General features: G+C 40.8%; 4 protein-coding genes across 38 annotated transcripts in view; 2 read left to right on the forward strand and 2 right to left on the reverse strand.

Annotated features, from left to right (window-relative positions):
• Positions 1-27,631, reverse strand: part of LOC119033424 (transcription factor COE3) — a 95,232-nt gene that overhangs the window by 67,403 nt on the left and 198 nt on the right. For 7 of the 31 annotated variants that reach the window (XM_037123514.1, XM_037123511.1, XM_037123513.1 and 4 more), the window contains exons 2-8: positions 27,410-27,550; positions 26,096-26,174; positions 12,552-12,706; positions 5,943-5,988; positions 4,402-4,413; positions 734-2,639; positions 270-426 (exon numbers count right to left, since the gene is read on the reverse strand). In XM_037123514.1, the coding sequence (XP_036979409.1) occupies positions 270-426; positions 734-864 (288 nt within the window). In that variant the 5' untranslated portion in view covers positions 865-2,639; positions 4,402-4,413; positions 5,943-5,988; ... (1 more) ...; positions 26,096-26,174; positions 27,410-27,550. Of the gene's footprint in view, positions 1-269; positions 427-733; positions 2,640-4,401; positions 4,414-5,942; positions 5,989-10,640; positions 10,706-11,259; positions 11,353-12,551; positions 12,707-26,095; positions 26,175-27,171; positions 27,218-27,409; positions 27,551-27,631 lie in introns of those variants that run through there. The other 24 variants (XM_037123486.1, XM_037123489.1, XM_037123484.1 and 21 more) reach the window with 24 other exon arrangements.
• ppp2r2d (protein phosphatase 2, regulatory subunit B, delta) lies at positions 14,362-19,004 on the forward strand. Its single transcript, XM_037123516.1, has 10 exons — positions 14,362-14,556; positions 14,757-14,831; positions 15,338-15,435; positions 15,540-15,705; positions 15,807-15,919; positions 16,010-16,187; positions 16,306-16,470; positions 17,200-17,369; positions 17,886-17,977; positions 18,079-19,004. Exons 1-10 carry the CDS (start codon positions 14,550-14,552, stop codon positions 18,356-18,358), a joined length of 1,344 nt encoding a protein of 447 aa, XP_036979411.1. The 5' UTR covers positions 14,362-14,549; the 3' UTR covers positions 18,359-19,004.
• Positions 19,825-27,549, reverse strand: bnip4 (BCL2 interacting protein 4). 2 transcript variants are annotated; one of them, XM_037123520.1, is made up of 8 exons: positions 27,410-27,549; positions 26,096-26,174; positions 23,517-23,610; positions 22,899-23,070; positions 22,697-22,757; positions 22,090-22,196; positions 21,300-21,449; positions 19,825-20,454 (listed from the first exon to the last, which is right to left on the reverse strand). In XM_037123520.1, exons 2-8 carry the CDS (start codon positions 26,138-26,140, stop codon positions 20,412-20,414), a joined length of 672 nt encoding a protein of 223 aa, XP_036979415.1. In that variant the 5' UTR covers positions 26,141-26,174; positions 27,410-27,549; the 3' UTR covers positions 19,825-20,411. The 2 variants fall into 2 exon arrangements, with proteins under 2 accessions (XP_036979415.1, XP_036979416.1); XM_037123521.1 differs by lacking the exon at positions 27,410-27,549 and adding an exon at positions 27,172-27,232.
• Positions 26,520-27,631, forward strand: part of LOC119033422 (VPS10 domain-containing receptor SorCS1-like) — a 141,439-nt gene continuing 140,327 nt past the window's right edge. The window contains exons 1-2 of one of the 4 annotated variants that reach the window (XM_037123475.1): positions 26,520-27,020; positions 27,418-27,517. The gene's annotated coding sequence lies outside the window, so the exon portion shown is untranslated. The remainder of the gene's footprint in view (positions 27,021-27,417; positions 27,518-27,631) is intronic. The other 3 variants (XM_037123476.1, XM_037123477.1, XM_037123478.1) reach the window with 3 other exon arrangements.

Raw genomic sequence — 27,631 nt, forward strand, 5'->3', positions numbered from 1 at the left:
TTCCCATCACAAGCCAGCACACGTCTGCGTGGTGACATGAGAAATATTTTTTTTCAAAAAATATATATATTCAAGAAGAGAAGCAGCTTTAAAACGACTCTCTGTCATCAACTGAATTGTTTTTTTAAAATCAATATTACACCTGACACCCCTCTTTTTTAGCAACCCACTGCCATTTCAGAGAGCGTAATTTCGATACATGTGCTGATTATTGTACGAGGGGTGCGTGTGTGTGTTTTTTTCCCTTCTAAAATAAAAACCCCGCTTACTTTTTCTTTCTCCACAAAGTCCACAAAAGCTGTCCTTTCGATCTCCACGGGCTGACCCTGTCTGTCATACAGCGCCAGGACGAAATGGAAAAAATTGGATTTTCTGAGGTTGGAAGGGGGCTGCTTTTCATAATGTGCCCGTGCCAAGCCGACACCGCTGCGGGGAGAAAACAAGAGACCATCTCGGTTAAGCACCGGACACCGGAGGATACTAGATGATGGAGCAGGCGGATGGAAAACATTGGGAGAGATGCGAGGGGAGAAAAGCACGCTGGAGTATACGGGGGGAGATTTCTTGATTTGTCACAATAATGGGTAATCTGATGTAATGAAAGAAGGGAAAAGCCGAAGGGGGGGCATTTATTGGGAGACCGTAATTGATACAGAGTATTCAGGGGATTGAGGGGTCGATATGATGAGGAGGGAATGCGTGAGAAAAATCAGATGCTTTTTGGCATGCGTACCTTTGCGCGGCTGTGTTCGCGTCCACCACCCCAGCTGTGTGCATCCAGGAGCGGACCGAGTTCAGTCCACCCAGCGGTTCCTCCTTCATCGTCGTCCCACCGCGCGGTATAGTTTCCTGAATCCCAAACATTTAGGACAATTTGCGTGGAAAAAAAGAGCCTCCTGCTGAAAATTAAAGGGGGGGAAAAAAATAAACGTCCAAGCGTGTTATCCTTTAGGGTTGCTTTTCTCTTTTTTTTCGCTTTCTTTTTTTTTTCACGGGATAAGTAGCGAGAGCCGATTCAGACTTGCGAGGGAAAACCCGGTCCACAGGTCTTGCCTCCCTCTTCAGTCCGTCCGATGTGAACAATTCTCAAAGTGCTGTACTTAGTTAGAGCGGTATCCACAGGCTGGAAAAGTGAATTGTTCAATAGACAAGATTTTTTTTTTTTTTTTTTTGTGTTGCTATTGTTCCTCTTTGTTTTTTTGTTTTTTTTTCTTTCTCTCTCTCTCTCTTGTTTTTTTTTTTTTTTCTTTCGTGCTATTCACAGAAAAATCGATGGCAGTTGTTTGTGTTTGTGGGTGATGCTGCTCTCAAAGTGCCCACATCCCTGAAGCACCCGCATCCAAAACCTTCAGGACTTCTTGTTGAATAAAAAACCCACTCCTGCAAAAAGGTGCTGCTGCTTTCTCCACAAGACAAACACAGGCAAAGGCTGATCACCAGTGGAGGTGTTCCTAGTACACAGGAGAGGTGGATAAGGGGCCCTTTCGCGTCGTGCAGGATGGATGGGAACATGCAAAACTAAGCCCTCTTTCCCCGAGGACTGAAATCTTTCCCGGGAGCCAAAACTCTAAACCCACGGGAGAGGCGCTGTCAGAATATGACGCGGACGGGGCGGGGCTTTGACCATATTTGGCGCTCTGACGCTTCCTGTCAGGCAGCGGCGCTCCACCGTACGGGTACAGCCCAATAGTGCAGCAGCCTGAGAACACTCATTCGCTCCACTTTTCCTCTTGCTTAGGCCCCTATATGTGGTGAGTGTGATTTTTTTAATGATATGGAAAGAATTCAACCGGGTGTAACCATCACACATAATGAGGAGAAAAAAAATAATAATAATAATAAAAAAAATCCATAATAATAATAACTCGGAATTAAGGATTCATTGCTGATTATATCTTTTTTTTTTCTTAGCTGGCCTAATGATAGCAATTTCCGTGATTACTTTTATTATATTGGGTTAAAATTAATAGTTTTTGACATATTTACTCGATTAAATTTGTAAAGCGTTATTACAAATTGACTTGATGAGGTTGTTTGTTCACTAATGTATCGAAAGCATCTCGATAGCTGCGTGAATACAAGGGCCATAAATCATCTTTCAATGATGGCAGATCATGTTTCTTCACAGAACTGATACATCCACGTTGTGTGCTTTTTCTTTTCTTTTTTCTTTTTCTTTCTTTTGCGCTGCGGGTTGTTTTATTGTTATTAAAATGTGATTAATACAACGCTGATTTTCAGAGAATCAGACGTGATTATGAATCTATTAATTTGCAGTCGCTATTCACTGAGAGGTTTCTTTTCAACAGCAGATTGATTGATTTTTTTTTTTTTTGTGCTTGTGTATCGCATAGCCACAGAGAGATTTCTTTATTTATTGCCGAGAATAACATGCGAGCAAAAGTTTTTTTTTTGAAAACAAATCCAGACATAGTTCCTTAGCAACCATGTTAATAACGTGGAAAAAACAAAAGCCAATCACACCACTGTGCCATTTACAGAAGATAAAGTCAGATCTCCTGACCTCCTTTAAATGGGCTTTAAAAGAATCAGAGCCACAGTGTCTCTCATGACATTAAACAAACTTCAGGAAAAGAAAAAAAAAAGGTTCTGTGTCTTTTCTTTATTTCATGCACGTCCTGTAAGAGAGAGAAGGGAAAAAAATCAGTAATAATCAGAAACATCTTAATCATTTTTTAAAGAGCCACAACTGCCTACATGTCCGACTCTGTCCGAGAGGGGCAAGCGAGCAATTCGGTTCATTAGTGGTGAAAAGGAGGAGAGGATGGAGGGAGAGAGAGGGGAGGAGGAGGAGGAGGAGGAGAGGAGGAGGAGGAGGAGGAGGAGGGTGCGAGGAAGAGAGATGTGTGCTATATCCTGAGCAATCTATCTAGCTGGTGCTGAGGGTTAATAGCTGCTGCCAAAGATAAGTGAATTATAAGCTGTTGCTTTCACCTCTACACAATCTATTGCCAAATTGCCCAGTCACAAAAATGAGGGTGTGGATTTCTGACTTTTTAAAAAATATATTATTATTATTATTATTATTATTATTGTTTAAGGAGAAATCAGAGTTTCAATTTGTGGGGGTGGAAAAAAAATATGAGGAGAAACTAAGAGAGGCCCTTTGTTATAAAAATGTTCTCTTTCTTTTCCTCTTTAGATGAAACAAACCGAGGCGCATGTTGCAGGATGTTTTGTCTGTTCTTGCGAGATTGCAAATATCTTTTTTGCACAGAACTCACTCTGCTGTTCTTTCTCCTTTTTTTTTTCCTTGCACAGTTTCAAGTCGCTTATTAGAACTTAACCCCTGATTACACGCACCAAGGCGATTTAAATCTGATTATCAAATTAGGAGACTTTGAGACAAATCCTCTTAGATCTGATACTGTTGACTGGAGAGGGAAAATGGATCTCCACACCCGTCACGTAGGTAACGATGCTGTCCTGAAAGGGAGTTTTAAACCGTATTTGACAACAAATGCAGCTGCCCCGCTATTTCAGAAGATATTAGAGGAAAATGAATGCAAATCTGTGTGCAGGAGCCATCTGGACGTGGAGAGAGGGAGTCAGCTGCTCCACACACTGAGGCGCGGAGCCTGAATCCGTCTCAGCTCATTCTGTGGGATCATCTGCGTGGTGGGCTTACAGCGTGGAAAATGCGCTCTCCATCATTAGGTGAAATGTTCGCATCAAAATAAAGGAAATGTTGATCCCCGTTTGTTTTAAGTGGGGTTGGTTTTTTTTTTTTTTTTTTTTTGGCGTTGCACGGAAACTTCGCACGGCCGCGGAATTAAAGCATCTTATAGTCACATTAGACACATTTTTTTTCTTCTTTTTATTTTTATTATTCTTTTTTAATCTCTGCCTGTTGTTTTCTCGACTGGAGGTAAGTGATGGGTGACACAAGCGAGGGAGAGAGAACAAGTGCAAACTATTTGCCTGATGTCTTTGCATCTTTGGCCGCTTGTCAGCCAGGCTGCACGCTCATTCAAACGACCGCTTGATGACACGGAGGGGGCTGTTATCTCATTCTCCTATTCAGCGGCCACAATGAATGAACCCCCACAAGATTTGGGGCCTGACCATTGATATAAAACAACCCAAAAAACTCCTCGGGACGCGTGGCTCCCAATAAAAATGTACATGATGACTTCGAAGACCTCCCGTCTCGCCGGGACGAGCCTCCTCCGTATTGAGGGTGACGTCTTCTTTTTTGTGTGAATTTACGGGGCGAGGCCCTCATGATCTCCTTAAATTTGCATGTAAATGGCGACATCAGCCTATACGCGTGCCAGGGGCCAGCGGGCCTCCCAGATGTCAAGGCAAAGTCAATCAGCCGGCCGCTGCCCAGCTGTCCATCGATGCACTTTATTGGGACAACACTTTCATTATGCTCACCTGCATTGTTTCCTAATGAATTGATTGGCAAAAGAGAGGAAGGAGGGAGACAAACACACACACACACAAAAAAAGAGGAGAGAGAAAATCTTATTAGCACCCACCAAGCAAGTTCGCTCACGGCTTTATCACAGAGGTTGTTTTAAAGTGATCCTTTTTCCATTAAATATTAATCAAATACGCCTACAGTTACGCATCATTCTTAATTCCATATGGAAGAAACAGGCAGGCAGCCCACTTATTGTTTACAGCAGCACACTGTGCTCGTCCCATTGTTTGGACTTGGAATATTTTGTGTATATGGATAAACTTTTTTTTATTATTACTTCATTTTATTCATCTGCATGTGACCACCGCGTAAAAAAAACACACACAAATACAAATACAATTAAGCTCACCTGTAGCTTTATTTTGAAAGGGTCCACTTCAGTTCATACTTGCGTGAGATTTTTCTCATAACGACGACATTTATGATTATTGTCATTTTCAAACCAAATGAACAAAACGCTGGATTTCCTCTCTGCAACCACAGCCTCCCTGCAAACTTTATTTTTTTATTTTTTTTATTTCATTTTATCAGGCCTAATAAATGCACGTGCGCAATTCGATATGACATATTCAAATATCATATTAAAATACAGTTTGCGCGTTATTTTTAATTATAGGGAGGTAAAACACAAATGGCCAGGAGTGATGGGATCAATCATGTGGGCTGCTCGTGTCAGGCAGTCGCGGCTGATAGACGGACAGCGCCCCTCGTTGGTTACACTTGAGATCATTGTGTCGATATGAGGCAGCTGTGTTCTTCAGTGACAAGATAGCTAAATCTCAACATAGGTTTATCTAAGAGGGCCCCCCACCCACCCACACACCCCACACACCCCACCCCAACACCACCACAGCCCCTCGAGCGGCCAACAACTACAAAAAAACAACAAAAACACACACACACACACAAAAACTGGGTGTTTAGCCCATGTTCAGGAAAAATTATGTCAAATAATAAAAAAAAAACTATATTTTGGGGGCGAGAATTGTTGGGAAAGTGGTCAGCGTGCACAGGAAAATTGTAATTAAATGAAAATACATATTCATAGAGGAGAAAAAAGTAGCAGAGCGCGTTGATTTCCATGCGTAAAACTACAGTGTCATTATTATTATCATCATTTTATATATATATATGTTTTTTTTTTTTTTAACGTGTCAAAATAAATACAAGCACGTTATCTGACACGCAGCTGCTGTGACCTCACATTTCGTCACCAACTTCTGTCAGAGTGCTCATGTTAATTGTGTGCAGTGGTGAGTTCTGTCAAGGGCATTGCCCGTGCGCACGATTTGCATTTCCATTCTGCTGTGGAAATGATGAGAGAGTTTTCTGCGCGGTTTAGAGCCTCGCGGCGCAGTCTGTGGGCGAATTACATTTAAAGAAGGCGAGAGAAATTAAATAAGAAACCGAGACCACTTCAGGGCTATTAACATCTAAAATATCCCCTGGAAATTTAGACCAAAATACACATGACCAAATATCCATAGCATACCTTCGCTCCCAGTCTTGATTGTGTCAATCAACTTGCTTTGTGGGGCCTGTCGAAGAGAAAAAAAATGTTTAAAAAAAATCTTTATTTAAAAAAAAGCGCCATTTCTCAGTGGCGTTGATGGACGTGAGGTTAATGTGATTATTCAGCCTTAAATCGGAACATTAACATATAATATAGGCGAGTGGCGCTCAGCAAAACGCCTGCATGTGGAAAAAAAACCTCACTCAGAAGGTCATTTCAAAAAAAGCTCATCAATAAGTATGATATGGGCACATGTTGCACTGAGCAAAGTGGCCTCCAAAACGGGAGGCATCAGCTTTAACCTTGTTTTTTTTTTTTTTTTTTAGAGTGCACCTGTGTGTGTGTGTGTGTGTGTGTGTGTGTGTGTGTGTGTGTGTGTGTGCATGGCCACACAGGCAGCAGCCCTGCGCCTCAGTCCTCAGGAGAACTTTAATTTGCCTGTTGACCCCTGTGATGGAGCTACTGCCAACTCACTGGCCCAACCTGCAGGAGTCCAAATACTCTCAAGTCACCCACAGCACAATGTATATATTTTCTACATGTTGCATCAGCGGCTCTCATTTTCTTTTTCTTTTTTTTTTCCCCACTACAGGGATTTCTGTCATTAAGGGACACTCGTGTGACGGTGATTGGCAAGGTGTTCTCCTGTTAAGAGCAACGCAGCACAATTCATTACAGCTGAATTGTGATTTTTTAGTCAGAGATCCTTATTAATATTGAACTGTGTTACTATTAACAGAAATGTTAATTATGATGTCAAGACTGAGAGGGAGTCAAGGTGAAAGCTGCACGGCAATAGCTAAAAATAATCCGTGCCAGCCCGAGTACAGTATGATCCTGCAGAGGAGTGTTACCGGCAAGGGACCTTTTTGCTGCAACAAAGAGGTGGAAAAGAGGAAGTAAATGAATTAGAGTACAAGCCAGATTTTGTCTTTTGTTTCATCCACACTTGTCCTGTCCCTATTTTTCCAACCTCTCCCTTTTCCCTCGCTCGTGGAAGTGCTGCAAATTGTATAATGCTGGTCTTTGTTCTACAGAGTCAAGCCACATGAATAGCCGTCCTGAGCACACACAAAAACACACTGACAAACTGATCATCTTAAAAAAGCAACGCCCTGGTGCTCACTTGGCCTACTTTCCACGGCAGCGCTGGGACGTGGGAAGAGGAATAGAATTCAGGGGAGGATGTTCTCGCACTCTGGGAAACATTCAGTATAGCAAGTGTGATGCACATAAACATAGCCTTTGCATTGTCAACCTTAGACCGCATTTGCCCCAGATAACTAGTCCCCGTGTGCTAGACTATTCTCTTTGACTTTGCAATTGAAATCCTGAGAAGATTATGCCAAAGCTAAAAGAGGCAAACTCCAGGGTGGGATTTCAATTGTCAATTCCTGTTGGATTTTATAGCATTATGACATATAGTACACCATCTGTTCTGCTTCCTGTGACTAGGTCTAGGCACGAGTGCAGCCTATTGACGCGAACATCATTACAACTAAGACCTATGGCTCTGCATGGACAGCAATATTCAATCATCAATATTTCTCTCTTTACTTGCTCTTTAACAGGGATGCGTGACTGAGCGCGGGGGGTCTCGCAGGTGACACAACACAAGGGTAAATTAGGCAAGGTGCGGGAAAGTAACCACTCCTAACTTCGGCTAAACAGACTTCCTGAAGCGCGAGATAATCTGGGGCTTCTATGTACACCGCCTAACCAAATGTCGACATCTGTGAGGGTGTGCATAAAGAAAAGCTCCTCAGAGAAACGGGGGGATAATAATCTTAGTTCCCCTCACCTTCAGCTTGCCCATAGGGGTTTAAAAGGGAGATGAAGAAATCCTATGTAAACATGCCAAGTCAAATTTTCACTTGAAATGTGACATGGAGGCAAGGGCCAACCTTGGTGCATCACTAATGCGATTCTGCACATGAGTTTTTCAGTGCCCCTGGATGTAAACAACCGGTGTGCTCCGTCCACGGTTTTGAGCACTGACTCACTATGCACACTTAGTATGTTTGCGCATCTTTTTTTATCCGCGACTGTACGTTTTGGTGCAATAGGTGAAGAGCCCAGAGAAGTCGACACAAAGCTCGCACACAACCGCAGTGTCTGTGTGCGATAGCTTCCATGAAAGTGAGTTTCGCTCTCCTGAGAAACATACAAAGTTTGAGCATCTGTTCCATCATGTAGTCTTTGTTGAGAAATTAAATATTGAACTGATCTAGTGTACCATGAATGTTTCACTCACATAGTGATTAGACAGACTGGAGAGGCAAGACATCGCAGCACTCTACACTCTATTTTAATATAATGTATTTGTTCTTCCTGCCTTTAAGTGTTTTATACACCAGATTATATTGTTGTTGCAGGAAACGGTTCTAATTCGTGCTTCAATTAGCTCAACATGCACATGCAACCCGAGCACACATACTAAGGCGCATGCAAATTTATATGCAGGGTTATGTATACGTGTGCACAAACACAATCATCCACTGCACACAACGAGCATTATGAGTGTAGTCTAGCTGATAGTGCACATCAATTTAATTGAAAAAAAAAACAACAAAAAAAACCCCCCAGAAATTAGAGTTTTGGTTTTATGGTTCAATTATTAACTTCCTGGCATCTGTTCTTTCAATTTTATGTGTTAGCATTTTTTGTGAACCATATAGAAAAAGAAAACATTTATTTAGATTGTTTTTCTTCTATGCTGTTGAAAATCTCTCCTAACATCACCGTCTTTCGCTCCAAATCAACGACTGTCCCGAGGGACGATCCTTTTTTTTTTTTTCTTTTTTTATCATTTACAACATTTTGGATTAGACGAGCAGACCGAGGTAACATGCGAGCAGGGGAAGGAACCGGTATCATCACAGAGATCATAAAATGGTGTCGTGAGTAGTCTTTTGTCCGGGACCATAGGAGAGTTCTGTTGCTAAAGGGAAGGACAAAAGCAGAAGGCGCCACGGGTATAAGGTTCCCCTGAGCAACAATGCTGAAAGTTTCAACTTGCAGCACATGGGTGTAACTTTAACTGGAATACTGTGGATCAAAGACTCACAAACAAAGTGGGTGGAAATGCTGGAGGAGTGTCTGTGCTCGAGTGAAGGACAGGTTCACTAGAGAGAAAGCGAGAGAGACCATTTTTGAAAGACAGACCAGGCAATCAAGGCTAATTACCGAGACTGTGTTTTGTGAACTCAAAGGGCAGCGTGATTCAATTAACAAAATTGATGTGTGTTATAATTTTTGCTCATTTCGAAGCACAAAATCACACCGCTCGGAAAACATGTGGTCGAACAAGCTTATGAGACATAAAGCAAAATCAAAATCTAATTGAATTTAACAAACGAGATTTGAATTTTGTCACTGCTTCGTAGAGGCGAGGACACACAGACGATTCTTTAACATTCAATCCACACTCCCGTCTTTGTCTGTCATCTCTTAGAGAGCGACAGAATTATTCACCTCTGCTTCTTTAAATAAGAAACACAGCCTTGAAATTTGTGGGGCTTAAAGCAACTCATCAGGTTAGATCAGTGCAGTGTGGATGTGTAACCTTTACACTGCAGTTGAACCTGCACATACAAGTGTTATGAAAGGTCCCCGTGGCACTCTGCTCTTCTGACATGGATTTGAAGACTTGCCACTTTATTAGCTGCTAAGCCCCCAATACTTGTTCTATATAGTGGAGGCCTATGTTATGAGCTGGGATCTCATTGTCTTGCGTTATTAGAGGAAGAGTCTGCAGCACTCTCTCGTCGCCCCGAGAGAATAGTCCCGACTGTTTGGAGGAAAGCTACAAGTGCAATTTAACCCATCTTATTTACAATATGATCTGTTACAAGGACATCATTGTAGCAAGGATTCACATCTAATATATCCCCTCAATGTGATTCTTTTTTTTTTTGCTCTTCTTGATTCAGGGGAGTATATTTTGTTTGATCTTCACTTGAGCCTTAAAAAGAAAAAAAAAAGAAAAAAAGTCTTGTATCTGTCAAGCTGAGAGTGGACTCGCAGGTAACTGCCAACTCCTGCGCTCCAGTTGAGTTTTTGTTTTTGGATATATATTTCACTTCAAACTTTGGCATTTAACTCAAAACAATCGCTTTGTGCCTAAAGGTCAGAACAGCTAATTAATAAATGCGAGTGGATGTGGAGCTCTTCGCGATGATATCAACACCAGCTCGGGGAGAACAAGCAGTTTGTGATCATCACTTGTGTCAGCAGCACACACTTGTCCTCCAACATGGAAATTATCAATTGCCGCTGAATAATAAGTGCCATAGTGCCATCTAGTGCACGCATTTGCACACTGAAGAATGGCAGTCACTGTGTGCAAAAATACACACTACATACATGTATCTTACACATACAGAGCCGCACAGCAGAGGCACAGAAATGAAACGCGGTAAAGGACGGTGTACTACTTACGCCGGTCGCTCTTGTGCTTCATTGTGAGGTTTTAACTACCCTCAGTGACCACAGTGAAAATTTCCACTCATGGGGGAAATAAACACAGAGACAAAGGTTTGTCTTCCAAGCCAGGTCTTTGACAACCCTCAGTTGTGGAGAGCCGCAAGGATAATCTCCTTCAGACAATGAGACTCTGTTGAAGGCTCTGCATGCAAATTATACTCTGCCATCTAAATTACAAAGACATACACAGACCTCAAGTCATCAGGCCTCATATCTCACTCATCGGGGCCTCCTGGCTGTTAGGTTGCCAGAGGATGCTATAGAAACAACAGAACAGAAATAATAAGAGAAAAAAAAAAAAAACACATGAGCCAAAACAAGAGTCTTGAATAATTGATTGTGTTTGTCTTTGCTGTTTGTGTGTATGAGTGTGTGTGTGGGTAAGAGAGAGAGAAAGAAAGAGAGAGAGTGAGTTAAGACTGAGGGTCTGGACAGAGCTTATGCCCCAGAGCAGAGCAGACACATCCACTGGCCAATGGTTTGTGTTAAAAACTGTCTGATGGACCAAATGTGGGGGGAAGGGTATGTTTGTGTGTTTGTGTGTGCGCACAGGGGGCGCAAGAGCATGTGTATGAGTATTTGCGTGCGTGCCTCCATGTGTGTAAATTCAAACTAAATCACACGAGGACAGCAGCGGCGTTTGATCGTGTCAAAAGAGGCTCGAACACGATGTGTTAAAATCACCACTGTTTTTTGTTTTTTTTCCAGTTACATGTGAATAAAACGAAGTAAAGATTTCCAGGATAACAAATGTGTGTTGTTAAACGGCTCAGAAATAGGTGTGCTGTAAGATGTTAAAAAGTCAATATACCTTCATTTTGTCTGTGCTGGTAATGAGCCATATTTTCTGGGGAAAATGGCTGCTTCTCCGGAGGCACCATGTCTACTGAATGTGGCCCTGATCCTGGATAAAACAGAAGGCTCACCAATCAATCTCTCCAGGTTGCCCACAGCCAGAGAAAGCAGCTGCACCACATGTTTGCCTTGCGCGATAGCGACAAGTTAACATACGGGCAGCACAGTAACCATCCACAAGCAGCCTCTAGCTGTCTTATAATGAATTCCCACAGGGATGGGGAACTATCAGAGTCAGTGGTGTTACTGGAGGCTCGGAATAAAGTCAACACCTCTCCTTATACCTGATGAAGCTACGGCACGGCAGCACACACACACACACACACACACACACACACACACACACACACACACACACACACACACACACCGCTCACACACGCAGTCACAGCCACAACACTGAACTTGTAAAAATGGGAAAAAATCTCATGCACACAACAATTAAGCTGTATGGTTTATTAAATCACAAATTGGGCTTGAGTCAAATGTTTCTGCTTCACACTGTGACGCTGAGTACAAACAGTTTCGTATCTTTTTAATAGGGCACGATTAGTCAAGGCTGCAATTATTTCCACTTTTCACGTATGATATAAAGAAGAATAGACATTTTAAAATGCAAATAAAATGCAATTACAATTCAAAACCACTTCTTTCAATAATTAGGATTCAAAAGCAGTGTTTAGTGTCCTTTATTCTAACCTAGCCATTAGTATAGTGCCTGTAACAACACTACTGCATGCTTTCAAATCAAAAGGTGCTCATATTCAACAGATAATATCGACACTACCTCATCACAGCCACATCATTTCAGTGGGAACCACTACAAACTCATTTGGTGCAGCGTGGAACTACACCAGGCTCCTCGTGGAGAAGTCAGGGATGTTTTAGAGGTTCAAGTGGTTCTTAAAATAATGATGCTTTTTACAAAAACACTGGTGAACCATCTATTTTTAATTTAAAGCGAACATCCCCTCGTCTGCACCGAGTGGGATCGATACACAAGTAGCCGTCAAACGCTGCGGTTCAACAACACTGTTCAGCAGCATTTTAGAGAACATCTGTCAAATGTATAATTTATACACAAATTAAAATGTTTTGTGAGGTTTTATGATGTCACATTCTATTTCACATTTCTAAGCATGTTCCTTCATCTCTGTGAAGACAGTCTTAGACCAACTGACTCGTACGCTATAGGTACAAGTTGGTCCTCCAACTACACAGATATACAGCAGATATGAGCTGACTAACCTCCGGGCCTCTGCTCTGCTTCTCCCTGAGGGACGCTGTGTGAGTGATGAGCGGGATGTGGGGCTTGGGAGAAACCGAGCAGAAGGTTTTGGTGAGGTTTGGTCCAGGTCCTTCTTGGTGCATCCCTATTAATTCACTTGCCACCTCAGGACAACCTGCAGAGGCAGTAAACAAAAAGTTTCAAAGAACTATGGAGACAAAACCATCGACTTCCGAGTAGTCGTCTAACGTCGGCGTAGATACATAAGACACATAAGACCTGTATTATTTGGTTAAAAATAATCCTCATTTTTTAATGATCACTTTTGGGGCGCTAAGCTATTTTAAAAAAAGTAAAAGAAGAATATATTAGCAACTAAGCAAACAAAAGATCACATTTCAGCAGAATTAGTATTACTTCAGACGAGTGTTTCTCTCAACTGGTGCACCAAAAAGAACATATCTCTGTTTATTCTATTTTACGCACTGAAATGTGGCCCAGATATTACATATTCTCACACTTCATCAGCATTTGCCATTTTTGTTTTTGGAATGTGACTTTTTTATTATTGCACATTCAGCCCCAATGGGCTATCCTTCTCCTCCCAGTTCCTGACAACCCCAACCCTTCAGAGAGTGCTGTTTACAGAAAAATAAGCATAAAACTAAAAACAACTAACGCGGCTCTAATATCTATTTTTGTATGTAAATATATTTTGCACCGTGATTTTGAGCGCGAGCTCACAGTGAAAGGGATATTCACGGCGCACTTTTTGACGGATTGTGAGCAGAACTCAGTTGAGCAGGATTTTAAAAAGTTTGTTTCCTGATGTGACATCCACCATTTTAACAAAGCAGTGCACACTGACTGACAGTATATCATGAAAGTGATGGGATCAACCAAAATAAACACCATTTTTCATTTTATTTTCAAATTAATCTACTCTACATCTACAGATAAATTTCCCTTAACCACTGTAATAGCTTCCTGTGTATACATGGCATCTCTATGGCAGGCGTGCAGCCTACAGAGTTACAGGAATAAAGTGCTGAAGCCTTTCAGAGTCGAGGACTTTACAGCAAATGATGCAGCCAGAAATCATGACTCTGAAACAAAAGTGACGCATTTTAACTTGTGTTTATTTAAAGTTGACTTGATTGACTTGACTTGATTCTTCATGTTCTGCAGACCAAGCTGCACTGGATTAAAAACATACAAAATACATCTGTTAGTGCTGGAATAGGGATTGAAAAGTACAATACCCATCGGAAATCATCTGCAGTTCCATCATTTCCCCACTAGATGTCACCCACTGACCACACAAAACAAGCCGGTGTGCCTGTAAGGTGTCATACAAATTGTGAGTGAGGACACAGTTCACATTTAACCACCAACAACCCAGCCAATTAAAAAGTTTCACCGTGAATAGCGGATAATTTGCACATAGAAGACTTAGTGTTTTACTTGTATCCCTGCAAGAATTTCAGCAATGACTAACAATAAGCACATCACATTTATTTAAAAAAAATATACCTGACCTATGAAAACAAGACCTGAAAGAACTTTTATGCTGTTATGCTTGTTAGATTGTGTTCATTTGATTGCAGGTGCTCCAACTTCATTCAAAAATACCTACATACAGATGTGTACATTACATTTGTCCAACCCACCGGAGGACATCTGGTTTGGCTTCAGGCTCAAGACGCATGTGTTAATAACGTGTAATCTAATGAAATACAGCAGACAGAGTGGAAAATAAAGACTAAAAGCACATCTAATAATATGATGCTCAGGAGGATGGATGGAGCCAGGATGTGGCATGTGTGCATGACGTCATTTCTCCATGTACTGTGCGCCATTTTGGAAGAAAAAAAAAATCACGGATAATTTCCGTGGTCTTGACAGATCTGGACCCGAGTCTTCACACTGATTGTGGATGCTATCTGTTTCCCCGAGCAAGCCGCATTGGTTGATTAGGTATTGGAAGCCGTGTACAGCAAGAGCTGCTACATGAAGCAATGGCGGGTAAGCTACTTTTGAAGGCAGGAAAAGGACCCACCTCACTTGGTGTGTGTGATGGCCTGAATCTGCAAGTTAGCTCGTAGCTCCAGCGTTAGCGCTGGCGAGCTAAAGTTGCTAGTTGTCAAACTGTGTCACTGTCAGGTCATTTTCTCGCCAGACGAAACGCGGAGCCGATGCTGACTAACGCTGTGCTCTTTCCACAGGAGTTGCAGGAGGAAATGATTTTCAGTGGTGTTTCTCACAAGTGAAAGGAGCGATAGATGAAGATGTTGCGGAAGGTATGTAGCTAACGTTAGCTCGGCGGCTAAAGCTAAAACGGTGGGTAGCTAGCTGAATGGTCTGATGATGATGCTCAGGGGGCTTCACATGAGATGCACGATAGCTAGACTGCCGAGCGGGCTTTAATATAACACGGCTGTCGTGACTGGTGTGAGTTGGTTTGTGGATCACTTGCACGAACGCCCTTTCCTGTGTAAATGACTGTATGTCGCTTGCTAGCTGTATGCTAGCTGGTGGCTAAGCTATTAAAGGGGAGCGACCGTGTCCATGACGTCAATGTGCTGCGTCCATAAATTGTCGAGTGACATCATGCTTGTTTTCATTCATTCATACATGAATGGGTGTACGTGTTGTGCGTGTCTGGCTGTCAGTGTGCCTGCTGCTTCATTTCAGAAAAATGACATTAGCACCAGACTGCAGTCTTCTGTCAGAGCTGTCATCACAACTATCATCCGGAAAGCTGAGCGATTCACTCTGATTCACTCTGATTTATGTCCACTTTCAGCTGACATAATCTCAACAGTTGAGTTCAACTATTCCGGAGAATTGCTCGCAACTGGGGATAAAGGAGGCAGAGTAGTGATATTTCAACATGAACAGGAGGTAAGATTCCCATCAAGTAACAGAGGAGCATCCTCACTCACAGTCTTGTGTTGCACTGACTTAATATACATCTTGTAACCTATGTTTGCACTGTTTGTTTTCAGTCTAAGAATCGTCCACACCTGCGCGGGGAGTACAACGTCTATAGCACTTTTCAGAGTCACGAGCCAGAATTTGACTATTTGAAAAGTTTAGAAATCGAAGAAAAAATTAATAAAATAAGATGGCTACCCCAACAAAATGCTGCTCACTTTCTACTTTCGACAAACGGTAAAGGGTTTACTGTCTTATCTACTATCATATATAAGAGTTTGGTGTGACGTGACTTAAACCTCTGAGTTAAACAACTTCCTGTTGTCTGTTTTCATCAGATAAAACTATCAAATTGTGGAAAATAAGTGAAAGAGATAAACGAGCGGAAGGGTACAACCTGAAAGATGAAGATGGACGACTCAGAGACCCCTTTAGAATCACCTCTTTACGGGTTTGTTTCGTCGTGTGTCAGACCTGTCTCATTTTTTTTGGATGTGGCTTTTAAAAAATGTTCTCTAAAAGCACATGTGTTGTGTTTCAGGTACCAGTACTGATGCCAATGGATCTCATGGTAGAAGCAAGCCCACGGAGGATCTTTGCAAATGCGCACACCTATCACATTAATTCCATTTCTGTAAATAGTGATCATGAAACGTACCTCTCCGCAGATGACCTAAGAATAAATCTATGGCACTTGGAAATCACAGACAGAAGTTTTAGTATCCTTTTTCCTCATCAGAAAACTGATATGAGATGTGTGCTCTATAGACAAAGCAAATTGTGCATTGAATAATCATGAAACGTAAGACTGCTGGTTCCTTAACGGTGTGTTCCCAGATATTGTAGACATCAAGCCCGCCAACATGGAGGAACTGACAGAAGTAATCACAGCTGCTGAGTGCCATCCACACCAATGCAATGTATTTGTGTACAGCAGTAGCAAAGGCACCATCCGCCTGTGTGACATGCGAGCAGCAGCGCTCTGCGACAGGCACTCGAAGTGTAAGTACCTTCATTGTAGTGCATGAATCTTTAGTTAATTAGTCTATCAGCGTTAACGTGCTTGGAAATGTATTAAATTAGGAGTTTATGTAATATTCAGATTCCCTTCTTGTCCCCATTGTGTGTACTGCAGAAAATAGATAAGGGTGTTTTACGTGATGTGTTATAAACTGCTGTTTCAAAAGATAATGTCTGGTAGGGCAACATAAAAACCTTGCAATGTTAATGAAAGTGAGAAAAAATCGCTGGGTTCCGTCCTTTAACTGGATCCACACGAAAAGTTAATGGGGTCTATTCTGGGCCAAGCCCCATCAATGGAAATCAGTTCAGTGGTTTTTGTCTAATCCTGCCTACCATTCAACCAACCAACCAACCAACAAACAGAGACAGGTGAAAACATAACCTTGTTGACGCAGGTATTGGTGCTGATGGGATTATTTCGAGGGTTTGTACCAAACAAGCATGTTCCTTTAAATCAGGAGAATAGGACTTGTAGGCATCTGTAGCGTCACAGTGCTTCATTTGGAATTGTTCGCTGTGACTGATGTAACCTCTTTCTTTAATTGCACTTGGTGATATTACGATTCTGAATACATTTTGATTAATTGTTCAGGCTTAATGCGTTGCTTCACTCGCTAAAACCAATAAACATCTTAATCTGGAGCATTCCCATACTCGGCACACTTTAGGGGGAAAAAAAGATTTGTGATGATTTCTTTCTTTTTTCAGTCTTTGAGGAGCCTGAGGATCCAAGCAGCCGATCCTTCTTCTCTGAGATCATCTCCTCCATCTCGGACGTGAAGTTCAGTCACAGCGGACGCTACATGATGACACGTGACTACCTCTCCGTCAAAGTTTGGGACCTCAACATGGAGAACAGGCCAGTCGAGACGTATCAGGTGCATGAACATACTTCTCTAATGACTTCAAAAATAACTGACCTATGAGAGAAGACAACAAGCCCTACAGTGTTTTAGTGACAGTCTTACATCAAACATTGTGCATTTTATAAAGACTAGAAGGCTTCTGTGATCAAGAGATCAAGGCTTCAAACGGTTCAATTTCCACAATACAACAGAACTTTCCCCCAAAAATATAACAACACATTTTTAAAATGCCTTTTAATTTTTTCTTAAAGCTAGTAATGGTTATATAAAGGTGTAAATAACGTTCAAAAATACAAAGAATATGATCCTTTCATCGAAAGGCATGCAGTCTCCTTGTGGCTCACAAAAATAGCCTCACAGGAGTGACTGTTTTCCTACACAATCTGCACTCACTATTCACTGATGTGAAAACAAGGGGTGAAACTGCAAGACTCAGGCCACATAGCTAGAATTCTAGCTGGATGAGCTCCATACACATGAAGGTAGACTCAAGTGAATATGTCATCTAAGTGACATGTCTTGTTTCAGGTCCATGAATACCTTCGCAGTAAACTCTGCTCCTTGTATGAAAACGACTGCATCTTTGACAAGTTCGAGTGCTGCTGGAACGGCAGTGACAGGTAAGTTTCTCTATTCCTGCATGTGGTAGCTTTCCACTGGTGACATCATGTTTTTCTTGAAGTGAATGTAGACAACAATTTGAATCTTCTCTCTCCATCAGTGCCATCATGACCGGCTCCTACAACAACTTCTTCCGAATGTTTGACCGCAACACCAGGCGGGACATCACACTGGAGGCGTCCCGGGAGAGCAGCAAACCACGGGCTACGCTCAAACCACGCAAAGTGTCCACTGGCGGCAAAAGGAAGAAGGATGAGATCAGCGTGGACAGCCTGGACTTCAACAAGAAGATCCTCCACACTGCCTGGCACCCCAAAGATAACGTGATAGCTGTGGCAGCCACCAACAACTTGTACATTTTCCAGGACAAAATCAACTAGAAGATTTGGGGCTCCAGAGGATAGGGCTTTTACCGTACCTGTGTAGTTAAGCCTACTACTTGTCTATCTGTATAAGAAGAAACAGCCTCGTTGTCCTCCTGGTGAAGAATTCGAAAGCACGTGTCTACTTTTTTTGCCACAGGAGGTTGATCTATAGGCCTGTTTTATTTTGAGTCTGAGCTTAGGTTGTTTTTGCCTTTGGCACCAGGGCAATCAACATGCCCCCCTGACCCAGAAAGCCCAATTCGGGTCTAATTGATGGAATGGCACTCCCTAGAGGTCAAACTCTTGAACGTTGGTGTTTGTGTTGACATTTTAAGCCTTCATTTCATGATTTAACGACAGAACTCTTGGAAGCCCTTAAAATGACGTCTTGTCAAAGTTGTATCATCATCTCAAAGATTTTGGGCCCTCTGAAGCACGGATTAATGGCCAATAAGCCACCAACTGTAACATTCCCCCATTGGCCATGTATTCAGGCCAAACTACTGGTGGAAGAGGCCGTGAATTTGGAAAGTGGACCTGTTTCTTTTCTCCCCCTCCCCTCCTCTTACTTTACCCCAGTCAATACGGTGACATAATTTCACTGACTGTATCTACTCAAGTACACCTTGTCATCCACATAATAAAAGAAACTAAAACTACAGATGTGTTTTTAAATTTAGAAGTATGTATTAAAACATGTTTATTGCTTTGCATGTTTTTATGTTGTAGAGAGGTGGAAAAATGTCCAGTCACACCACTGTCTTTGAGCAGATCTCAAGCAAACTTGTTATGGAAATACTATTCGGGGCTACCAGTTTCAGAACCACTGTTGGAGACAACCGATGATGTGTTTGTGTCAAGAGATTAATTTCTAGTTTTTGACCATGTTTTAGGATGCAGGCTGGAAATTACATGGCACAAGATGGGGCCCAGGACAAAGGGAATCTGCAGCCTTAATACCTACTTCTATCAGTGACAGCTACAAGTTATGTCCCCAAACGTTTTACAAACCTCATGTGCATTATTTGTAAATCCTATTTTATAGAGTTATGTCCTCATATACTGCTGCTATATGTGGCTGTCTATGAAAACACAAAGGAGGAAAATTGCACATCGTACAGTTTATGTGATAGAGTGCCTCCGAATCATGTAATAAGTAGGAAATTCAGACAGGCCTCATACATGTGCCCTTATTCATTTATTAGGGATGTCACCCAAATTTGAACCGCGTTATTGCAAATGTGGATCTTATCTCCGTAGTTGTGAATGCAGAAATGAAGGTTGACTACACGACACACACAACATATACTGATTACATTAAAACAAACACATAATAATGCATTGTCTTTGTCCATTGATTCCTAACATGGTGGCAATGTATTCACTTGTTTATTATTTTGACCAAAGTTCAATAAAATTTTAATTGTGTTCATCTGCATGTCTTCCTTTTTCTTTGTAGACAAATCCATCAGAGCCATGTATGTTTTTCTAACTTTTATTTTGAGCAGGGTGAATAAAGTGGACCATACCAGCAAGATATTCGATTTTGTTACAATCACAATTTACTATTGCATAAATAGAGCAATCAACAATGGATGCAATCACTTAAAATACGAGGCTAATGATCCCTTGGACAAAATAAAAATACAAGTGAAAACAGTCCATCCATCTCTGATCCGAAAAAAATATACAGGAGAGTAAATCATTCTAAATCAAAAGTGATTTCTAATTGCAAAAAGAAAAAGGCAATGTTGATGGCATACATCAGTTCCCTAACGTGCAGATTTAAGGAGCGGGAAGCAGCGAAACAGTCATCTCCAGGTCAGGACAGGGACAACAGCAAGGAGGAGAGAATTGGTCACTGTTGTGTTCAGGTGCATGGTACACCATGAAACAGCAATGACAGATCCTCAACTCTACACGTAGGTGTGAGTGACGTGGGGCACTCAATCAAATTGGACCGTGTCACGTGGCCACATATCCTTGATATTCAGAAGGTCCCATTTTAAGGCATGCCAAGACAAGTCAAGTCAAGGTGACGTGGTGTCACAACACACCACCACCCTTCTCAGTAGGTGTTGTGGGTGGTTAGACGCTTCCCAATGTATATCCTAAAAAGGAAGAAACACAAATGTAAAGAAAGTTAATCTATGCATGCCTCAATGTTATCACCATAGATTTCTACCCAGCAGCTAATGTATATAAACACTGTGATTGTCTCTATAGGGGATTATTACAAATGTACGCTTTTCTAATTCATGTAAACAGTAATACAAAGCATCCCAAGTATCTGGGACACACATAACGAGTGTCATGTACACCCTCAGGTTCATAGTGTTACACATGTAAGTAGTTCACATCACCAGCTAAATCACAGACACTGAACATGAGGAAACATTAAAGGTTTCTACTGGCTACCTATCCAGTCATCCATCCAATCACTCTGAGCAGCATGAGAATGTCTGTGGTGATTTTCTTTGTTTTGATTATTATTTTACCCTCTATCCTGCATTTAGTAGTGGATTCATGGGAGTATGGTGAAGTATTTACAAGTGGCAAATGTAAATACTTGTACAATTGTTATCCCAGCACCAAAATACAAAACACAACACCGGAATCTACCGCTCTCAAAGTGATTGACAGGTGATTTAATAGGTACACGAACACCAGACAGCCACTAAATTATTCATGTTGTGATGGAGCAATTAAAGGTCTGTTTGCATCAGTGATGCTCATGAACCATTGGTAAACAGGTCTATATTTTCATATGTGATTATTTTTAAAAAATAATGTTGTTAATAGTTTCTATTATCATTATGTGAAAATACATACATTCTATGTGGTAAATGCTTCTTTAGGATCTATCTGCAATTGCTTCTACAGGTTCCTGTTAAGCGTTTTAGTTTTTCAGACACTGTAATGTGACCAGAGTTAGAGACTGAATGATGTTGCTTACCCTAGGCCGACAGCAAGTATGTGAGAAATGATTAATGAGGGAAGGAATAGCTTCAGAAAGTCAGCAGACAGAACGCCTCCCTTCTTCATCACGCTGGTGTTCCTAATGCTGAGAGAGGTCGAGCGCTTAGGGTACTTCAGCAGGAACTCCCTACAGAGAAGCACATTAATTTTTCAATGTTTTTGAATTCATTAAAATCAATGAAAGCTAGTCGAATGTCATTCTGACACATCTGCTCACACAGACATCATCATTTCCATCTTTTTATTATTCTATGAATTACAATTAGAAATCATGGCATTAAATAAATATAACAGGATTTTTTTTTTTAAGATTAACACAGATGTACTATTTACAGCTGCTTCTTCAATCTACTTAATCACCATAGTTTTTCCTATTAGCAGTCATTACTTCATTATCAGCATATATGTTGTTACATTATGATAATTATGAGACTCCTAATGAAGTTTAGCGTTTCAGTTCACTGATGTCTTTTAAGACAGTACCATTCTGTTTATTGGTACGCACTACGATATCTCAAATATCTTCATCGCAAGTATCTGATAACCATCACTGAGGGCTCATCACAACAATATTTATTTGTATATTGGCCAACAGATCAATATTGGAATTTTTTTATTCCTCATTATCAGTATCTTCATCTGCCCCAAAAATAAACCATCAGTCAGGCTTGAGTTCAACAGCACAATATTGTGTAATCTAGGAATGGTAATGTTTACTAAGATAACAGCACTTAATTTACATTACAAAGTGAGTGGCGGCTACTCACTTTGGTGGACTGTTCTCAGGTCGACTCGACCAGTCCCAGATCCAGTCAGCATTTTTCTTCATCAGGTTCTCCACTTCTCGTCTCCTCTCTTGGAAGTCTTCATCTGACTAAAGATGGACAATTGATAATTGAAGATAAGAACACATCCAGCACCAACTTAGCTATCACATCACCGATAGTTAAAAACAAGACTATTCTGTCAATCGTCATGCAGACTAGGGCTTTACAATACCTTGTTTCAGGCATCAAAATTGTAATATACACATGCACAACATTGACATCACAGGACATGAAATGTCAAGTGAGACAAATTAACTTTTTCGCGTTTCTAATCTTTCTGACAATCAATCGTTGTAACGATTGCGACTTACACTTTTTTTGACATAACAAGAATAGCCTCTATGGAGTTACGCTAATCAAAATTAGTTATGGATATTACAGAATAAACAATCAAGTGAGACAATAAAATATCCCAATATCCCTAACTAATTTTGAGCAGTGTATTCAAGTTATCTGGGGGAAATTCCACATTTATTCAATAAAACTATACATTTTGAGACAGTGGTACATACATTTTAATCTAGGTCAGTGGTTCCAACAAATATACCTGTGAGCTGTTTCCCTCTGAGCCTCTCCACAGAAGAAGCGGAGTCTGCGCTCTAAGTGGACTGTTGTGAAGACAACAACAACAACAACAATAAAAAAACTCTGGTCACTTAAAACACATGTTTGGATACAAATTCTTGACAGTCTGTATTGCACAACACATAAGAAGGACACGAACTTTGCTTCCCTATTTCATCACAGACCTGTTGCACTGAGAGCTTCCTTTGGAGCTGTTTCGGCCTGACTCGTTCTGTGCATCTAGCAGCATTTTCTCCAGGTCCCCCTCCTGGATGGCTGTGGGGATCTGCTCCTGGCTCCCGTGATGACTCGTACTTTGAGAGCCAGTGCCACTGAAATGCAGCTCTACCCAGGAACCTTAAGTCAAACAAACACAGTTGTTATGCACTTCTTAACAAACCCCGATGGATATCCACTATAGTATCACTTCCCTACACTAGACTGGGACTCTATGTCCTTAAGGGTGGGGTAATTACAGTAGAAGAATTAGCAGATACAGCCTGTCCCTGGCTTGAAGGCATTTTGATTTCGCAACGTTGCAAATAAGCCCCATTACCTAACTAGGTCAGTCTGCTGTCCTCTTTTGATCTGACCCCGTTTTAAAGATCGATAAAATAATAAATAACGTTTTACCACCCAGCTTAATTTTTTTATCAAGTTAGCTTAATATCCAGACTGTTCAGCTCAGGCCATTTTAGCTAATTTCACGTTATGTACCTCCTGTTTACTAAACTCAGCTAGCGCTAGCATCGACACTGGCTGGTGTGCTAAGCTTCAGGCTGGTTTTGTCGTGTTTACTTTACCTTGCAAACTCTCGTCCGACGAATTATCCTTCTGGAGAGACATCGTAGCGATATATAATGTCGGGGGTCCACTTGTTAGCGCAGTCTTGGAGGCCTATATGTAAGCGAAATGGTGGCGAAATCTGTGTCAGCAGCTGGAGCCCCAACTACCACAATAACAATGACGCAATATTGTGTTTATCTAGAGCGTGATTGGCCGTGAAAGAGGCACGCGGACCAGACACAGCGCGCATGCTCGTAAGCACGCTTTGCAAAAAGCCTAAATAAACATGACTGCCAAATATCGTCAGTTTAGCTCCACCATTCTGTATATTAATGACAGGGAGGCATTGCTTTGTGTCATACTATCTGCACTTTGATTGAACCTTCTGTATGATAGCAGTTCCACACACCTGTCTGCAGGTGGCAGTCAGAGCTCATACCTCACCCAGCATACAGGGTGTAGTTCTTACACCACACCTGACATTCCAATTCAATAAATAAACACATAAATATTACAATATCAAATTCAATATCAAGCATGCTGTGTGTCTGTTGCAGAGTCTTAATGTTCAGGCCTGTATTGATCAGGGTCGAAGAGTCTCAACACATCAACAGTATTTATATCCTTGGCTAAGGAGAATAGAAGGACGTAAACCTTGTTTCTACAGATTTCTTTTAATTAACGATCCCACAAGGGACCTTTGACAAGGTAAAACAAACATATTTATTGGTCGTGATTTCTTGAAGAGGCAACTCCAAATTTCAGACCGGCAAATTTAATTACGTTCGTACCATGGAGATTAGTATGACTGATTATTATTGCAAAATTAAATTATTTCCACAATTGAGGGGGCTTATTATTCTGGGGGAGATTGTCCTTCCTGGCAGACCTTGGTTTACACAGAATATACAAGTCTTAATGGATCATTTCAAAATAGAGATAAATTATTTGGGTAACCATTAAAAAGTACTTACTGCAGTTTTTCTCCTTACCAAAGAAAAACAAGCTTGCACAAACAGGGGATATTAATTCAGTCCCCTGTAGTGCTACATCAGGGTTTTGGTTGGCAATTACTCTTATTTTCTGTACTTATTTTTGGGGTAATTTACTGTTCACATTGCAATTACTGTAAACAGTAAGTACACGTTCTATATTTTCTCACATTATTGAGGGAACAGTCAATTAAGAACCGTGTACAGTCAGTCTCAATAGAATACAGGCAGATTAAGTCAAAAATCTAAAATTAAGATCAATTTCCTATTTATTCACTGATAGAGAATATATACCTTTTGTCATACTGCACACAACAATACCCGGCCAGACTGAAACTTTATCCACAGTAGACATATCAACAGATAATAGAGCAGATAATAATTGTGAGGGCCGATAATCACAACAATTTCCACAAATCCACGTCAGTGCCATTACAAGGTGTATGGAACTGAGACTACTCGATGGGCAACTCTCAAAACAAAGAAACCAATAATGTGAGAAGGGAAATGCTTTTCTATATTCCAAAAACAAAGCCTATATATTCTAATAACTTAAACCTCTAGACAGTATTATGTTCAGCATTGTTTAATGTAGTCAAAACTACAATGTTAAAACATGTTCTGTGATGTTGTTGATTTGATCAACACTGCATACATTTATGGTGCTCAATAACAACTAAATAAACATTTATGAAAGCAGAAGCTGTGAAAAATATATCACAGTTAATATTTCAAATGATATTACATTCTGTTGGTGTGAGTTGTTTATATTTTCATGTAGTGCTGTCAGAATTTATGACGGAGGCAATACTGGCAGTAATTTTGTTAAGTGTTATGAATGTTGTTTTCCACTCCACATCCTCGCTCTCATTAAAAAACGCGCTCACCAGATGGCATATGTCCCGAAACGGATCCATTGTACAGTGTTAAAATACCCTACTATTGCTACATTGAATTGTACGCCATCCCATGTGCATCACATGGCTCTGACTACAAGCCTTATTTAGATTTCAGCAAAGAATCTGATAAACAATAACTACAAAAAAATACGATGAAAAACACATTTTAGCCCTTTTATTAACTCACAGGAGCAATGTGTACTGGATTAAGTAATGCCACTCGATGAATGGGAGGAAGTGCCCCCCTCCCCACAGGCCATTAAATCAAATCAGAAATTACCGTCTGGAAGTCTATCCCACGATCACCACAGACAGCCTACCATTACCAGAAATAAAGTTGTAAAGCAGAAGAAAATATCATCCTGCTTTGCATCAGCAAGACAGAAAAGAATCCATGAAGTTTTACCCAAACCCTATACGGAACTCAATCAATATTGAGGGCTAAATGTCAGTATCAGTTTTTGGCACAAGAAGAAAGAACACAAATTGTCCACTCATCTCACCCACAAGCCATTCTCTACACTTGTAACATGTAATCAACAGGTTGGAAATCAGAAAAAAAGAAGATGGATGTAAAGAGTAACACACTCAAACACTCTAAACTGGTTTGTTCATCATGTAGGCCTAAACCCTCTCTAAGTGATACTCAGTTTCATATTGATTCCACTTTTTCTAGACATGGTAATGTATTTCTTGGAGACATACCCACATGGTGTACTGGTCATCAGTTCCATCAAGGAGAGCAGCCATTATTCCTTTCCAGAGAAACTTCCTCCAACACCTGCTGTAAGACACCATACACAGATTGGACTGTAAGCTGCATAAGACATAAGAGGTGTTTGATAAAAAAGAAGCTAAGAATATAATAGATGTAATGCCAATTAAGTGTCTATAAATGGTAAGTCCAAATTCATTGCCATATTTGACTGGTGAGCGGAGTCCGCAGGCCATTAAATGAAATCAGAAATGACTGTCTGGAAGTCTATCTCACAGTCATCACAGATAACCTACCATTATCAGAAATAAAGTTGTAAAGCAGAGGAAAATCAAGTCCTGCTTTACATCAGCAGCGAAAGAATTCATGAAGTTTTACTCTAAAAGGAAATCAAACATTATTGCGAGTTATTAGTCAGCATCAGTTTTTGGCACAAGAAGAGGGCACACAAAGTGTCTATAAATGGTCCAAATTCAGTGCTTCAGTTGTCTGAGTGGGATAAACAGCACTGTTTATGGGATTACAACTATGCAGTGATCTGACATTTGAGCCATGGAGCTTCCTGAATGATAAATACTTTTAGGTCAAGACAGATTCCTTAATTGAACTTTTATCCAAGTAGAGAAGAATATTAAACAGAATGAACAAAGTATATATACTTCTTCTATAGGGTCCTCTTCAGCATATACTACTCTTATTTAATGTGTTTACACACTGAATATCGCACTCATTTTTCCAACTGGTAGGGAGATTTGCCACTTCCGGCAGCCATTTTAGTAGCAACTTGGGAAATTATCTTAGCTAGCATACGTTAGCTAACATTGAATAAGTAGCTTCATGTTGTACACCGTTTCTGTTTTATTCGAAAGCTGTATAAGGTCTCTCGAGGATTCAGGAAACCTGTGAAAAACTCCGGTAAGTGTTGTCAGACACCAGAGAAGATTTTAGAACTTGCTTAAACAAACGCTAGCTCTTACCAGCTAACTTAACTAATAGTCAATCAAAACGTATCAAGTGCAAGTCAAGCAGGGGCTAACGTTAGCAACAATCGGGTCATATACTTAACTATTTTAGACGAAGTACATCATTTGTCAACAATCGTTTCTATTACAATAGTGATGATTAAATTGTTCTTTAACACCACTTTGTGTTTTCCCAAACGTTGGTCCTCATTAAACTTCATTAGCTTGCCGGCATACATTTGGCTAGCTAACATTAATTTACCTCCTTAGTTACAACAGTTGCTGTTAGCAACAAGGACCACAAGCAATATCAAAAACTAAATGCTAAAAACAAGCAATTACCTTTTCAGGAGTGGAAGGCGAATGTTCCAATGCCTGAGGAAGGGACATCTGTAGATTCAAGTCATCTGGAAATAAAACAGGCCATGTGCCATCTGTTGACCTGTACAGGTAACTGCCACAACACACCAACTTGAATCCATGCTGAAGAAAGAAGAAATCATACGTTTGAGAGAAAATTCATATATTACGATTTGTACTACTTTTGCAGGACCACTTTACTAT

The sequence above is a fragment of the Acanthopagrus latus genome, chromosome 15 (genome assembly GCF_904848185.1).
Source record: "Acanthopagrus latus isolate v.2019 chromosome 15, fAcaLat1.1, whole genome shotgun sequence".
NCBI classification, from domain to species: Eukaryota; Metazoa; Chordata; class Actinopteri; order Spariformes; family Sparidae; genus Acanthopagrus; species Acanthopagrus latus.